The 12739-nt window shown below is 55.5% G+C and overlaps 1 protein-coding gene across 4 annotated transcripts; it reads left to right on the top strand.

The window, feature by feature from the left end:
• Window positions 1-28: 28 nt before the first annotated feature.
• On the top strand, window positions 29-10965 carry Rusc1 (RUN and SH3 domain containing 1). 4 transcript variants are annotated; one of them, XM_048357554.1, is made up of 11 exons: window positions 29-273; window positions 925-2405; window positions 2683-3099; window positions 4114-4212; window positions 4381-4457; window positions 4577-4751; window positions 4821-4926; window positions 5085-5131; window positions 5610-6162; window positions 6993-7115; window positions 10280-10965. In XM_048357554.1, the coding sequence occupies exons 2-11, from the start codon at window positions 1007-1009 to the stop codon at window positions 10446-10448; spliced, it is 3165 nt and encodes a 1054-aa protein (XP_048213511.1). In that variant the 5' UTR covers window positions 29-273; window positions 925-1006; the 3' UTR covers window positions 10449-10965. The 4 variants fall into 4 exon arrangements, with proteins under 4 accessions (XP_048213511.1, XP_048213512.1, XP_048213513.1 ...); XM_048357555.1 differs by lacking the exon at window positions 2683-3099 and having other exon boundaries at window positions 31-273; XM_048357556.1 differs by lacking the exon at window positions 29-273 and having other exon boundaries at window positions 1579-2405; window positions 3012-3099.
• The last annotated feature ends 1774 nt before the right edge of the window (window positions 10966-12739 follow it).

Genomic DNA, 12739 nt, shown 5'->3' with positions numbered 1-12739 from the left:
ATGGAGGATGCCAGCCGGAAGCTAGGGTCCCCGGCTGGGCCGTGGCGCCGGAAGCCCCTCGGGACTTGAAGCAGAGCTGGGTCGGGGGGTAAGACGAACGTGACGTCACGCCCCGGGGGCGGGCCTGCGCTGTGCCACGCCCATGCGCGAAGGGGTGCGGCTGCGCAGGCGAGTGGGTTGCCGAGGGGCCCCTCCCCTTCGCTCTGTACCCCGGCGGGTGGGGACCGAGGGAACCGCGGATCACCCCGAGGCCAGAGCGGTGCCAGGACCCTGGTGAGGAGGGCTCCTCGGCCTGGGTGTGGATGGAGGGGGCAGGACCGCGCCATGGGGCTGGGGAAGGGAGCAGGAAAACTGAATAGAGGGGGTGGGGTGGGATGGGTGGTGACTGGAAGATGGAGATGGAGGGATGGATGGATGGACAGCGGCTGTCGTGAGCGGGGTAAGGGTGTGCTCACCCTGCCGGCCGGCGGGAGACCTTGAGCGGACAGAAGCTCCTGCGGCCCCCCCCCCTTTCCTGCCCTAACCAGCCAGCCCCGCACGATGCTCACCCCGAGTCCTTGCACCGCACCTGGGCGGGGTCTTTCCTGGGCTTCCGCTGGGAGCAAGTGGTGGGATGGAGAGCAAGGGCTGAGTTGCTGCAGGAAGGATTGGGGGTCGGTTCCAGACCCCATTCTCTTCCAAGCTCCGCACCCCTACTGAGATCCAGAGCGCAGCCGCATTCTCTGACCCTCCCTCCTCTGTTCCCGCGGCGGAGAGGGGGGGTTACATCCGACTCCACCTGCAAATACTGCAGTGGAAACTGAGGGCCAGTCCAGGGCGACTTGCGTTTTATCTAAGCATCTTCCCAGGCCGCCCGTCAGTCACCCCGGCGTCCTTCCCGTGGCTCAAACCCTCACTGGGTGGGTTTCACCCCCTGTCTTCCAGCTCCGCGTCTGCACCGCCAGGTAGGTGGATGTAAGAGGCCCAGTCTCGGTTCTCCGGAGGCCATTCCATCGCCGCCGGCACCATGCTGTCCCCTCAGAGAGCATTACTCTGCAACCTCAACCACATCCACCTCCAACACGTCTCCCTCGGCCTGCACTTGTCCCGGCGTCCCGAGCTGCGGGAGGGGCCCCTGAGCACGCCGCCGCCGCCGCCGCCGCCCCCGGGAGACACGGGCGGCAAGGAGGGCAGGGGGCCCTGCAGCGGGACCCTGGTGGACGCCAACTCCAACAGTCCAGCTGTCCCCTGCCGATGCTGCCAGGACCACGGGCAAAGCCTAGAAAACCGGCCGGACCCTTCACCGGAGGAGGAAGGGGCTGCTTCCCCCTCGGACCCCGGCTGCTCCTCCTCTCTCAGTTCCTGTTCAGATCTCAGCCCCGACGAGTCCCCCATCTCCGTGTACTCCCGGGACCTGCCCGGCGATGACACCCGCCCTCAGCCCGGCGGCACCCCGCCGGCGCAGGGCTCCCCGCGGGCCCCGGCGGGCCCCGGCACTTGCTCCCCGGACAGCTTCTGCTGTTCTCCGGATTCGTGCTCGGGGGCCTCCTCTCCACCAGGCCCGGGCTTGGACTCGAACCGCAACGCCCTGAGCACCTGCCACGACCTTCCTACCCCGAGCCTGGAGGAGGAAGAGGAGGAAGAGGAGGAGGGTGGGGAGCAGGATCTCCCGACCTCCGAGCTCTCCGAGGCAGAGGACGGGAAAATCGACGCTGGGAGAACGGAGCCCAGTTGGAAAATTAACCCCATTTGGAAAATCGACACGGAAAAGCCGGGAGCAGGGTGGAAAAGCTCCGAGAATACCAACTCCGGTTGGAAAATCAACGAGAACGCCAACTCCAGCGTTCGGAAAACCGAAGCCGGGAAGTGCGATTCCCGCCGGAACGCCGACCCGGGAACAGCGGACGCGGCGGGCTCGGAGGCCGAGGCGCGGGGGAGCGACGGGGGGTGGCGGGGTGACGTCAGCGGGCAGCCGGCGCCCCCCCACCGGACCATCACGTCCTTCCACGAACTGGCCCAGAAGCGCAAGCGGGGCCCGGGGCTGCCCCTCGTGCCGCAGGCGAAGAAAGACCGCAGCGACTGGCTCATCGTCTTCTCCCCGGACACCGAGCTACCCCCGGCCGGGTCGCTGGGCGGGTCCCCGGCCGCGCCCCGGGAAGTCACCACCTTCAAGGAACTCCGCTCCCGCAGCCGGGCCCCGCCCCCGCCGGTCCCGCCCCGAGACCCTCCCGCCGGGTGGGCCTTGGTCCCGCCCCGGCCCCCGCCTCCGCCCGTGCCTCCTCGGAGGAAGAAGAACCGCCTCGGGCTGCAGCCCATCGCGGAGGGGCCGCTCGAGGAGGGCAGGGCGGCCAGCCCCGCGGCGGGCGAGGAAGCCCCGGGGGCCGCCGGGGAGCCGCGGGAGGCCGTCCATCCAGCCCGCGGCGAGGGTAAGCGGCGGCGACCCGCCGAGCGCGAGGAGGGCTGGGCTTCGGCCTCGCCCCCGCCCCCGCCGGCTTCACCCCGCCTCCCGCCGCCCCACCTTTCTGTGTCTCCCATCCTCCCCGCCCCTCTGCCGAGCGCTCCGGGAAGGGGAAGCCGGGCGGGGCACTGGGCGACGGGACTAACTCTCTGCTCCTCTTTCTCCCGCTCCTCCTCGCCTGGCTGCCCGCCCCCCCCGCTGCCCCCCTTCCCCTCCGCGCCTGGCCCCGCCACTCCTGCCTGCAGCGGGTCCCCTCTGCCTCCCTCGGCCCCCGGTTTTCCGGTTCTCGGCCGACGGGCGCCCCCTGTCGGAGGGTGGAGGCGCGGGCGCAGCTGGGTCCCTGCTACTGGCGCGGCTGGCCGGCTGGCCCCGCGCCGGGCTGCGGCTGCTGGGGGAGCCAAGTCCCCCCGAGGAGCAGCAGTCGCTGCCCGTCCGCCTTTCCCCCGTGGGAGCCTATTCGCCTCCTACGCGGGGGGCCCTGCCCTGCCTGGCCAGCCCTGAGCTGGCCCTGCTGCTGTCCCCGCTCTTTCCCAGAAGTAGCACCTTTCCCGCCGCGACTTCCCCACCCCGCCAGGTGCCCGCCCCCCCGCTGCCACCACCACCACCTCGTCCGCCGAAGGCCACTCGCCGGACCCGGAGCCCGCCGTCTCCGCCCAGGCTACGTAAGACGGACCCGGGCGAGGCCCGGCAGGCCACGCCTCAGGCGGGCCGCCCCGCCCATCCCGAGGCCCCTGGCGTTCGGGCCCTGCCCTCAGTGTGTGTTTAGGGTTTTGTTGCCCCTCCCCCTCCCTCCTGAGGTGCTTGGCTAAGTCCTCCTCTTCAACTCTGGCACGTCCCCAGCTAGTCCTGGGGAGTCTGGCCTGGCTTCTCCGGCTAGGGGGTAGGGAGGCTTGCTGCTCTTTGCGCGGCCCGGCACTCCTTTTTTTCCAAGCTCGCCTTGGACTTAATTGGATCCGGCTGACCCGGGCCTCCATACCCGCGGTTGAGATCCCAGAAAGTCCTTCGTTAGGGACTTGGGGTCACGCTGGGTAGAACACCCCCCCCCCCCCCCGCAGCTGTAGTTAGGGCTTGACTGGCACCTGTCGGGACGGCTGAAGCTCCCGGGAGCTCATTGGCCCAGGGGGTTGGCCACGCCCCCCAGAAGTCCCGCCCCACGTGGGACGGCGCTGGCGCCCTCCCGGGGGCCCGCAGGCGAGCCAACCCGAGTTTCCCCTTTCCAGCTTTCCGACCTTTGAGTCTCACCGATCCCCTGGACTCTCCCATTCCCGTCTGTCTGTCTGTCTTTCCATTGGCCCAGGCCCTCCACGTGCTCCCCAGGACAGGTCGGGGTTGGGAGGCCGGAGGGCGGCTCCCCTCGTCCCCTCCCCGGTTATCTCCCGCCTTCTCGGGCCCCATCTGGCGGGGCGGGGTGGAGTGCGGTCGGGGGAGGTGGGGGCCGAGCCTGCAGGAAGTTCCCCGGGAACCGAGGTGGATGGAGGGCGCCGAGTGCCGGGATCTGTAGCCAACTCACCTTTGGAGGTCAGGTGGGGCCGCTCAAGGCTCCCTGGAGCTCTGTTTCCCGAGACCCTTCTTGGTCTAGGGGTCCCGGAACCCCCCAGATGACGTGCGGAACCAGGCGTCCTGGGGGTATGACCCTCGGTAAGTAAGCAGTCACTGCGTTCCTCTCCCTGATCCAGTTCGTAGCTCCTGGTCTTTCGGTGGTGTTCCCGGGGCCCAGCGGCTGTGGATGGCAGAAGCCCGGAGTGGGACTGGCCAGCTGCAAGAGCAGAAAAAAGGTAGGCAGGCCACCCCGATTCTGCTGCCCCTTGCCTGGCAAGAGTTCTCTGGCTTTAAGGCCCAAACTCCATAAACCCGCCAGGCTCTCCGCTGTTCCTTGGCCATGTGGGGTAGAGGTTAGGACCTGCGGCTCCTATGTGTGTCTTTTCGGCCCCACCCCCTGCCAGGTCTCCTGATAGCCGTCAGTGCTTCCGTGGATAAAATCATCTCACACTTCGGAACTGCCCGGAACTTGGTTCAGAAGGTGAAGATGGCTGGAGGATGTTGGGGTCTGGAGATTGATACAGCTCTGGGGTAAGGAAATTTCTGGTGGGCCATGGCTAAGAGGTATCTCAGGATCCATTCGCGTTGTGCTGTCTCTAGGCCCAGTTGGGGGATAGCCGGCTGAGCCCCGATGTGGGGCACTTGGTGCTGACAACCCTCTGCCCGGCTCTCCACGCCCTGGTGGCAGATGGATTGAAGCCTTTCCGGAAAGATCTTATCACGGGACAGCGTCGGAGCAGCCCCTGGAGCGTGGTGGAGGCCTCTGTGAAGCCCGGTGAGCTGAGGGTGTGGGACCCTGCAGGAGCCTTGTCGGGCCCGAGCTGACCTCCTTCCCTGTCCTCAGGCACCAGCAGCCGTTCCCTGGGATCCCTGTATAGCCAGGTCAGCCGCCTGGCCCAGCTGAGCAGCAGCCGCAGTCGCTTCCATGCCTTCATCCTTGGCCTCCTCAAGTGAGTGACCGACCTTCCAGTCACAACCTCATGGAGCCATGGCACATTCTCTTCCAGAGAAGCCCTCCCATCTCCCAGTTTTATCCTTCATCTTCCGCCCCAGCAGACCCTAGTGCCCTCCACCTCCCTGAACTTCCTTTCCCTCTTTTCTCCTCTAGCACCAAGCAGTTGGAGCTGTGGTTTTCCAGTCTCCAGGAAGATGCAGGTCAGAGGGTTAGGTGGGGTTTTGGGGTTATGGGAGAGAGAGAGCGAGAGAGTGAGAGCGAGAGTGAGAGCGAGAGTGAGAGTGAGAGAGATCTCTTGCTAATTTCTTAGTGATGCCTGAAGATCTTACTACTCTACTCTTTAGCTTAAAGATTTTCTAGGCCTCCTTGCCCCTCCTGATTCCTCATTTTCATTCTTCAGAGGGGCCTGTCTGCTCAGACAGGTCAGTTTTCATCCCTTGTTTGGTTTGTGCTCTCAGGCCCTCTCCAGCCTTCTACTGATATTTAGTTGCCACCAGTTCCCTTCCATGTATCTCTCTGGAGGTCATGGTTCCACATGGGCAGGGGTGTGTCTGTCAGTCCTGTAGTCCACCTGTCTGCTTCTTTTCCTGCAGAATAAGGCTTGGGAAGAGGTCCTCCGAGCCTGAGCCAGAGTGGGGACTGATGACAGGTTTTTTTGTTTTTGTTTATTACCTCCAGGCCTTCTGTCCCTCCTGTATCTGCCCACAGGATTCTTCTCCTTGGCAAGGGGAGGCTGCCCATCCTTGTCAACAGAGTTGTTACTCCTGCTGCAGCCCTTGTCAGTGCTCACCTTCCATCTGGACCTGCTCTTTGAGCATCACCACCACCTGCCCCTGGGCCCGTCCCAGGCCCCTGCCCCTCCAGGCCCTCCTCCAGCCCTGCAGCAGACTGTGCAGGCCATGTTGCACTGGGGGGGCCGGCTGGCCCAGAGTTTCCGGGGGTCTGCTGGGGAGGCTGCTCCTGACCCTGCAGCTGCCTCAAGTGCTATCACATCAGGCAGCTGGTGGGAGCAGTTGACACAGGCCTCTCGGGTCTATGCCTCAGGGGGGACGGAGGGCTGCCCTCTTCCCCGGTGGGGGGGACCCAGGCATCATGACACTGTAGCAGAGTGTGCACAGGAGAGACCCCTGCCGGCAGAGCAAGCAGCACCAGGCAGAGGCATGTGGCTCGGGAGACTCTTTGGTGTGCCTGGAGGCCCCACAGAAACTGAGAGTGGAGCCTTTAAATCCAGGTATTGGGGTAGTTTGTCCCTTCTATGACCTTCTGACCCCTCTCAGACCTCAGTAGCTTCATTTGAGAAACTAGTGACTCATGATCCTTTAGGTAAGAGTGTTTATGGTTTGTTTCTTATAATCAAGAGCCCCAAATGGTTACTATTAGATGGCTACATTTTAATGGTTATGTAAGTACCTATGTGATGTTCCTGGTTTTACCTCCTGCCTAATATCTGAAAATACATACTATTTGGTCCTTTAAACAAGAAATAAAGGGCCAGGTGCCAGGGGCTAACTCATGCCTGTAATACTAGCTACTCAGGAGGCTAAGATCCGAGGATCATGGTTCTAAGCCTGCCTGGGAAGAAAAGTCCTCAATGAGACTCTTACCTCCAATTAAACTCAAAACCTGGAAGTAGTGCTATGGCTCAACTGGTACAGTACTAGCCTTAAACACAGGCTCAGGAACACTGCCTAGTCCCTGAGTTCAAGCCCCACAACTGACCAAAAAAAAAATGTTTCTGACCTTTGTTCTGTGGTTTGACCCATCAGTCTCTTTAATGGCTTAAAATAGTCTCTAGAGATTTCTCTTGAGTCTTTCTGAGCTTGTACAGTTAGACACTGCTGGTTCTATAGGTTCCATGTTGTTTTGGTGTTGTACAATTTCCTTATCATTTTCCTGTGTCCTACACTGGGCCTTCAGCAGTGACCAACTCTTGATCTACTTAGATCCAGTCAGGCAGGGCCTTCAACTTTTCTCCTTCCAAACACCTGTTTTTTCTTTTTTCTTTTCTTTCTTTCTGGAGGGAGGTGGGTTACCTCTGGGACCCTGTGTCTTTTACTTCAGGAGACCGTCTAGCTGGCTGCCCCCCACAGTGAGTGTACTGGCTCTGGTAAAGCGAGGGACACCTCCTGAAGCTCCTCCTGAGGGGCTTGTGGCCTCCACAGAGAGTACGGTGCAGGCCCACAGGTAAGGACTGGGAAGAATGCACCTGTGTGTTTGTTTCTATTTGTGTATTTCAGTCTTCAGGGAGTGGACAGAAGGGTAGTGTAAAAGATTCTGGGCTTCAATTTTTTTTTTTTTTTGCCAGTCCTGGGGCTTAGACTCAGGGCCTAAGCACCTTCCCTGGCTTCTTCCCGCTCAAGGCTTAGCACTCTGCCACTTGAGCCACAGCGCCACTTCTGGCCGTTTTCTATATATGTGGTGCTGAGGAATCGAACCTGGGACTTCATATATATGAGGCAAACACTCTTGCCACTAGGCCATATTCCAAAGCCCCTGGGCTTAAATTTTAAGAGTGCTTAGTTTACTTTTCATCTTTCCAAGTTATCACTGGTATGGCAATCATTTTCCAGAGCCTTGATTTCTTTTTTTCTTTCTTTTTTTTTTTGCCAGTCCTGGGGCTTGGACTCAGGGCCTGAGCACTGTCCCTGGCTTCCTTTTGCTCAAGGCTAGCACTCTGCCACTTGAGCCACAGCACCACTTCTGGCCATTTTCTGTATATGTGGTGCTGGGGAATCGAACCCAGGGCCTCATGTATACGAGGCAAGCACTCTTGCCACTAGGCCATATCCCCAGCCCCGAGAGCCTTAATTTCTTTCTCTATAAAAAGAGGGTGTCAGGCATGGTGGCACATGCCCATAATCCTAGCATTTAGGAGGCGTAGGCAGGAGGATCCTCACTTTGAGACCAGCCTGGGCTACATTGTAAGACTCTGGTTCAAAAATGGGGAAAGAAGCTGGGTGTCAGTGACTCATGCCTGTAATCCTAGCTACTCAAGAGGCTGAGGTCTGAGGATCATGGTTCAAAGCCAGCCCAGGTAGGAAAGTTTGTGAGACTCTTATCTCCAATTAACCACCAGAAGACGAAGTGGCGCAACGGTTGTGGTAGAGTGCTAGCCTTGAGCTGAAGAGCTCAGGGACAGCACCCAGGCCCAGAGTTCAAGCCCCACAACCAAAACAGAAAAAAAAACAGGGCGAGAGAAAACTTATAATACCTTTGTTATGGTTACTGTGAACATTAAACATTTATCTTTGGCATTCTGAGACAGGCTAGACTCAAACTCATGATCTTGCTGCCTCAGCCTCCTGAGTGCTGGAATTACCAGTGTGCCACTGTGCTTGGCTAAACATAGTTAAAAAAGCATTTGAAATGTGACCGGTATGTGTACAGTGAGGGCTTTTGTGTCCCTCTAGTGTAGACCTGCACAATTTTGGCACCAGGGGCTACTTCTCCTTTTGTATAATTTTTTTCTTTCTTTTTTTTCCATTTCTGGGCCTTGAACTCAGGACCTGAGCACTGTCCCTGGCTTCTTTTTGCTCAAGGCTAGCACTCTGCCACTTGAGCCACAGCGCCACTTCTGGCCCTTTTCTTTTTTTAAAAATTAAATTTTATTGACAAGGTGATGTACAGAGGGGGTACAGTTACATAATAAGGTAGTGAGTACATTTCTTATCTTATTTGTTACATCCTCCCTCATTTTTTTCCCTTCCCTAGTTCAGATAAGCATATATACAATATCCTTTGTACCAAAATCATATATAGTGACCACAGGGGGTAAACACCAAAGAAAATTCACCTAGTTGGCCATTTTCTATAGATGTGGTGCTGAGGAATTGAACCCAGGGCTTCATGTATACGAGGTGAGCACTTTACCACTAGGCCATATTCCCAGCCCTTGTATAGTTTCTTTTAGGTTTTCTCAGTCCATTGAATTAAGACTCTCAGTCTTTCATTCATGAGTGCATTTCAGGTACTTTCTATGTGCCAAACATTATACCAGGGAGGGAATATGAAAGTCAACATACCAGAGTTCTTGCTCTCAAGGAACTAGAGTTCAGTGGAGATACCAATGAATGAAGAACAATTACAACTTAGTATGGTAAAAAACTAGTAAAAGGCTGGGTGCTGGTGGTTCACACCTGTAATCCTAGCTACTCAGGAGGCTAAGATCTGAGGATCACAGTTCAAAGCCAGCCTGGGCAGGAAAGTCTGTGGGACTCTTTTCTTCATCACCAGAGAACTGGAAGTGGCTCTGTGGTTCAAGTGCTACTAGCCTTGAGCTGAAGAGCTCAGGGACATTGTCCAGGCCCACCCAGAGTTCAAGCCCCATGAATAACATTAAAAAACAAAAAATACCCTCCCCCCGCAACAAACTAGGAAAGGGAGGCCAAACCCTTTGGGACCATGTCTTCTGGCTTGGGACTGAGGAAACTCAGTGATGGGGTGAGGATGTTCATGTGGTAGGAAGAATGGAAGGTAAATGAAGGGAAGACTAAGTATATGGAGGGGTCAGTCAGTGGACCAGCAAAGAGATCCGAGCTTTATTCTTAGGCAGTGGGAACCCTTGAGGTGCTTTAACCCCAAGAACGTTGTGCTTTGCTTACTTGTGCTTTAGAAAGATCTGCAATTGCTGTGTGAAAATGAGTGTAGGTGGTGGTGGTGGGGGAGGCCATGACAAAGTCATGGAAACTAGGTGGTTAGACATAGTGACCTAGAGAGGCTAGTGGATTAAACTAGGATTGTCAAAGTTGAGTTGAAGAGAGAGAACAGCTGGAGCAGTGGGTGATAACAAGCATCTAAGAAGTTTCATTGACAGACTGGATGTGAGGATTGAGGTGCCGGAGTTGGCCAGGAGCAACTGGGTAAAAGTGAGCACGGGTGGCTCCATACCTGTAATCCTAGGCATTCGGGTTGAGATCTGAGGATTGTGGTTCGAAGTCAGCTCAGGCAGGAAAGTCCATGAGACTCATGTCTTCAATAAACTACTCAGCAAAAGCTGAAAGTGGTGCTGTGATTCAAGTGGTAGTGTGCTAGCCTTGAGAGAAAAAGGTCAGGCCCAGCACTGAATTCAAGCCCCAGGACTGGCCCCCAAAATGTAGTTTGCATTCGTTTATGAAGTACCAGAATGAAGTACAAGCAAGCAGTTGAGTGAGCTTGATGTTGAGGGAGGCAAGGGCCTTGGAGAGGATCAACGATGTTGGTGGATGGCACCCAATGACTTTTCTGAAGCCTGGCATTCCTTCACCATGCTGGATCGACAGGGCCACTCTACTGCAGTTGAAGGGCGAGTTCTGGGGACAGCTGGGCACCACACCTGTCTTAATTCTGTGCTTTCCTTCGGTTCCCCTTAGGACGGTTCGGGCTCTCTGTGACCACACGGCTGCAGGACCTGACCAGCTGAGCTTCCGGCGAGGGGAAGTGATGCGTGTGATTGCCACAGTGGATGAGGACTGGCTCCGCTGCGGGCGGGATGGCGTGGAGGGGCTGGTGCCAGTGGGATACACCTCTCTTGTTCTCTAGGCCCAGAATCCTTTCCATTCCTGTGTGTTTCCCTTCTGTTAGCTGGGAATGGAATGGCCCATGAACACATGTATGTAAATTAACCATCCCAGAAGTATTTTTTCCTGTCTGCAAAATGGTATTTCCTTCCACATTTACTTCTAATATTTAAATTTTCCTTCCATATCAATCTGTAAGGTCAAATTTACTCTTCCAGATATATATAAAGGAATTCCCCTCTATACCCCCCTCTCCTTTTTCCCATCTGTGTATCTGCAAACTAGGATCTAGCCCTCCTCTCTCTTCTTCATCCCTAAGTGGCCAGTGCCAGTACAGTATATGCCTTGGCCCCCAAGCCTAGAAGGGCCTGTAGTCTCTTTTCTCTGTAGAGACCTCCCCATTCTATCCATCCTTTGTTGCCTGTACTTACGATGTAATGCTGTGCTAGGTGCTGAATTCTTTAAGCCTCAACACCCCTGGTGGGTGGGCCTATGGTGTTGGTCTGACTCTCCTCTGTCCCAATAAAATATGGGAGTTGGATGTGTGTGTATATGACACTGTGGGTTTGATGACACAGGCTTATGGGGGAGGGGAGGAATATCCCTGTACCAGGAAATACCAGATAGTACTTTCCTAGACCAGGTGTATTGAATGTTCCCTGAAGAATGGGTGAATGGCCCTGCTGGTGCATGAAATGTCACAATTACTTCTGAGACTTGCTTTGTTCTGTTAGACTTATAGCTTGAGTAAATATGGGAGAAGGGAGAAGACGAAGACCTTGAAATTGTACTCAGTAGATACATTAGATTCACAGGTGGAGGATTAGATATGCAAGAAGTGATTATTTTCTACTTAATATTGCCACTCTGCCATGGTTTTAAGTAAAAGCAAAATAACTTGCTGTCTATTACTGTTATGAGTTGGTTGAACTTCTTTTGAAATCATGAGAAGAGCTACAATGTTCCGGGGTTTGATAGTGAAGTTGGGAATCACTCGAATGGGTTGTCTACTGTAGAGAAATCAGGTTAGAAGAATAGGAAATAATACAGGAATGTTAGGGAGAAGTGGAGACCCATGAGGTCAAAGGAGTTTTCCTTTATCTTTGGGAGCCAGGAGAGAAATTTTAGGGAGATAAAAATCTTAAGATATGCAGCTCTGGATGTAGGAGCAAACCCTTTCAAGACTTAAATGCCTCATGCTTCTGTCATTCTTTATGGCTTACATGTTTCCTGTTCCTGGCTGCTGTTCAACACTGCTTTAATTTTGTCTCATGTTTAGCTGCTCTTCCAATTTTACACGTTTGCATTTCAGGTGTTTTTATTTATTTATTTATTTTTTTTGCCAGTCCTGGGCCTTGGACTCAGGGCCTGAGCACTGTCCCTGGCTTCCTTTTGCTCAAGGCTAGCACTCTGCCACTTGAGCCACAGCGCCACTTCTGGCCATTTCCCATATATGTGGTACTGGGGAATCGAACCTAGGGCCTCATGTATACGAGGCAAGCTCTCTTGCCACTAGGCCATATCCCCAGCCCCATTTCAGGTGTTTTTCAAGCTTTTCTGAGGGCCTCCTCTGTTTTATATATCACACACATATATTTTTTGGGGGGGAAGTGTGAGAACTGGGGTTTGAACTTGCTTGTTCCACCACCATAGCCAAGCCTTCAGTCTTGTTACATGGTTGTTGTGCTCTAGCTTGGCTTTTTGCTCATGGTTGGTGCACTGCACTTGAGGTTGGCATCCAGTTCAGGCTTTTTGCTGGTTAATGGGGAGTCTTGAGGATTTGTTTGCGTGGACTGGCTTCCAACCACGAACTTCAGATCTCAGCCTTTTGAGTAAGGAGGTCTAGACATAAGCCACTAGCCTGTTATTTTTTTCTGGCTGTGGGACCTGAACTTGGGGCCTGGGTGCTGTCCCTGAGCTCTTTTTGCTCAAGGCTAGTGCTCTACTCTACCATTTTGAACTACAGTGCCACTTCTGGTTTGAGTGGATAATTGAAGATAAGAGATAAAAGTCTCATGGCAGGGCTGGGAATATGGCCTAGTGGTAGAGTGCTTGCCTCATATATATGAAGCCCTGGGTTCAATTCCTCAGCACCACATATACAGAAAAAGCCAGAAGTGGTGCTGTGGCTCAAGTGGTAGAGTGCTGGCCTTGAGCAAAAAGAAGCTAGGGACAGCAGGCCCTGAGTTCAAGCCCCCAGGACTGGCAAAAAAAAAAAAAAAAGTCATGGGGACTTTACTGCCTGGGCTGGCTTTGAACTGCTGTCTTCAGCTCTCAACCTCCTGAGTAGCCATAGGCATCTGGCACCTGTTA

The sequence above is a fragment of the Perognathus longimembris genome, chromosome 11, assembly GCF_023159225.1.
Source record: "Perognathus longimembris pacificus isolate PPM17 chromosome 11, ASM2315922v1, whole genome shotgun sequence".
Taxonomy (NCBI): Eukaryota; Metazoa; Chordata; class Mammalia; order Rodentia; family Heteromyidae; genus Perognathus; species Perognathus longimembris.
Note: the sequence above shows the minus strand (reverse complement) of the source record. Positions and strands in the feature narration are given on the sequence as shown.

Bases quoted from the DNA above. Each gene is read 5' to 3' on its own strand.
- Rusc1 (XM_048357554.1), top strand. From the start codon at position 1,007: ATGCTGTCCCCTCAGAGAGCATTACTCTGCAACCTCAACCACATCCAC. The intron at 2,406-2,682 runs GTAAGCGGCGGC...TCCTGCCTGCAG, and splicing joins CCATCCAGCCCGCGGCGAGG to CGGGTCCCCTCTGCCTCCCT. The intron at 4,752-4,820 runs GTGAGCTGAGGG...CCCTGTCCTCAG, and splicing joins GGAGGCCTCTGTGAAGCCCG to GCACCAGCAGCCGTTCCCTG.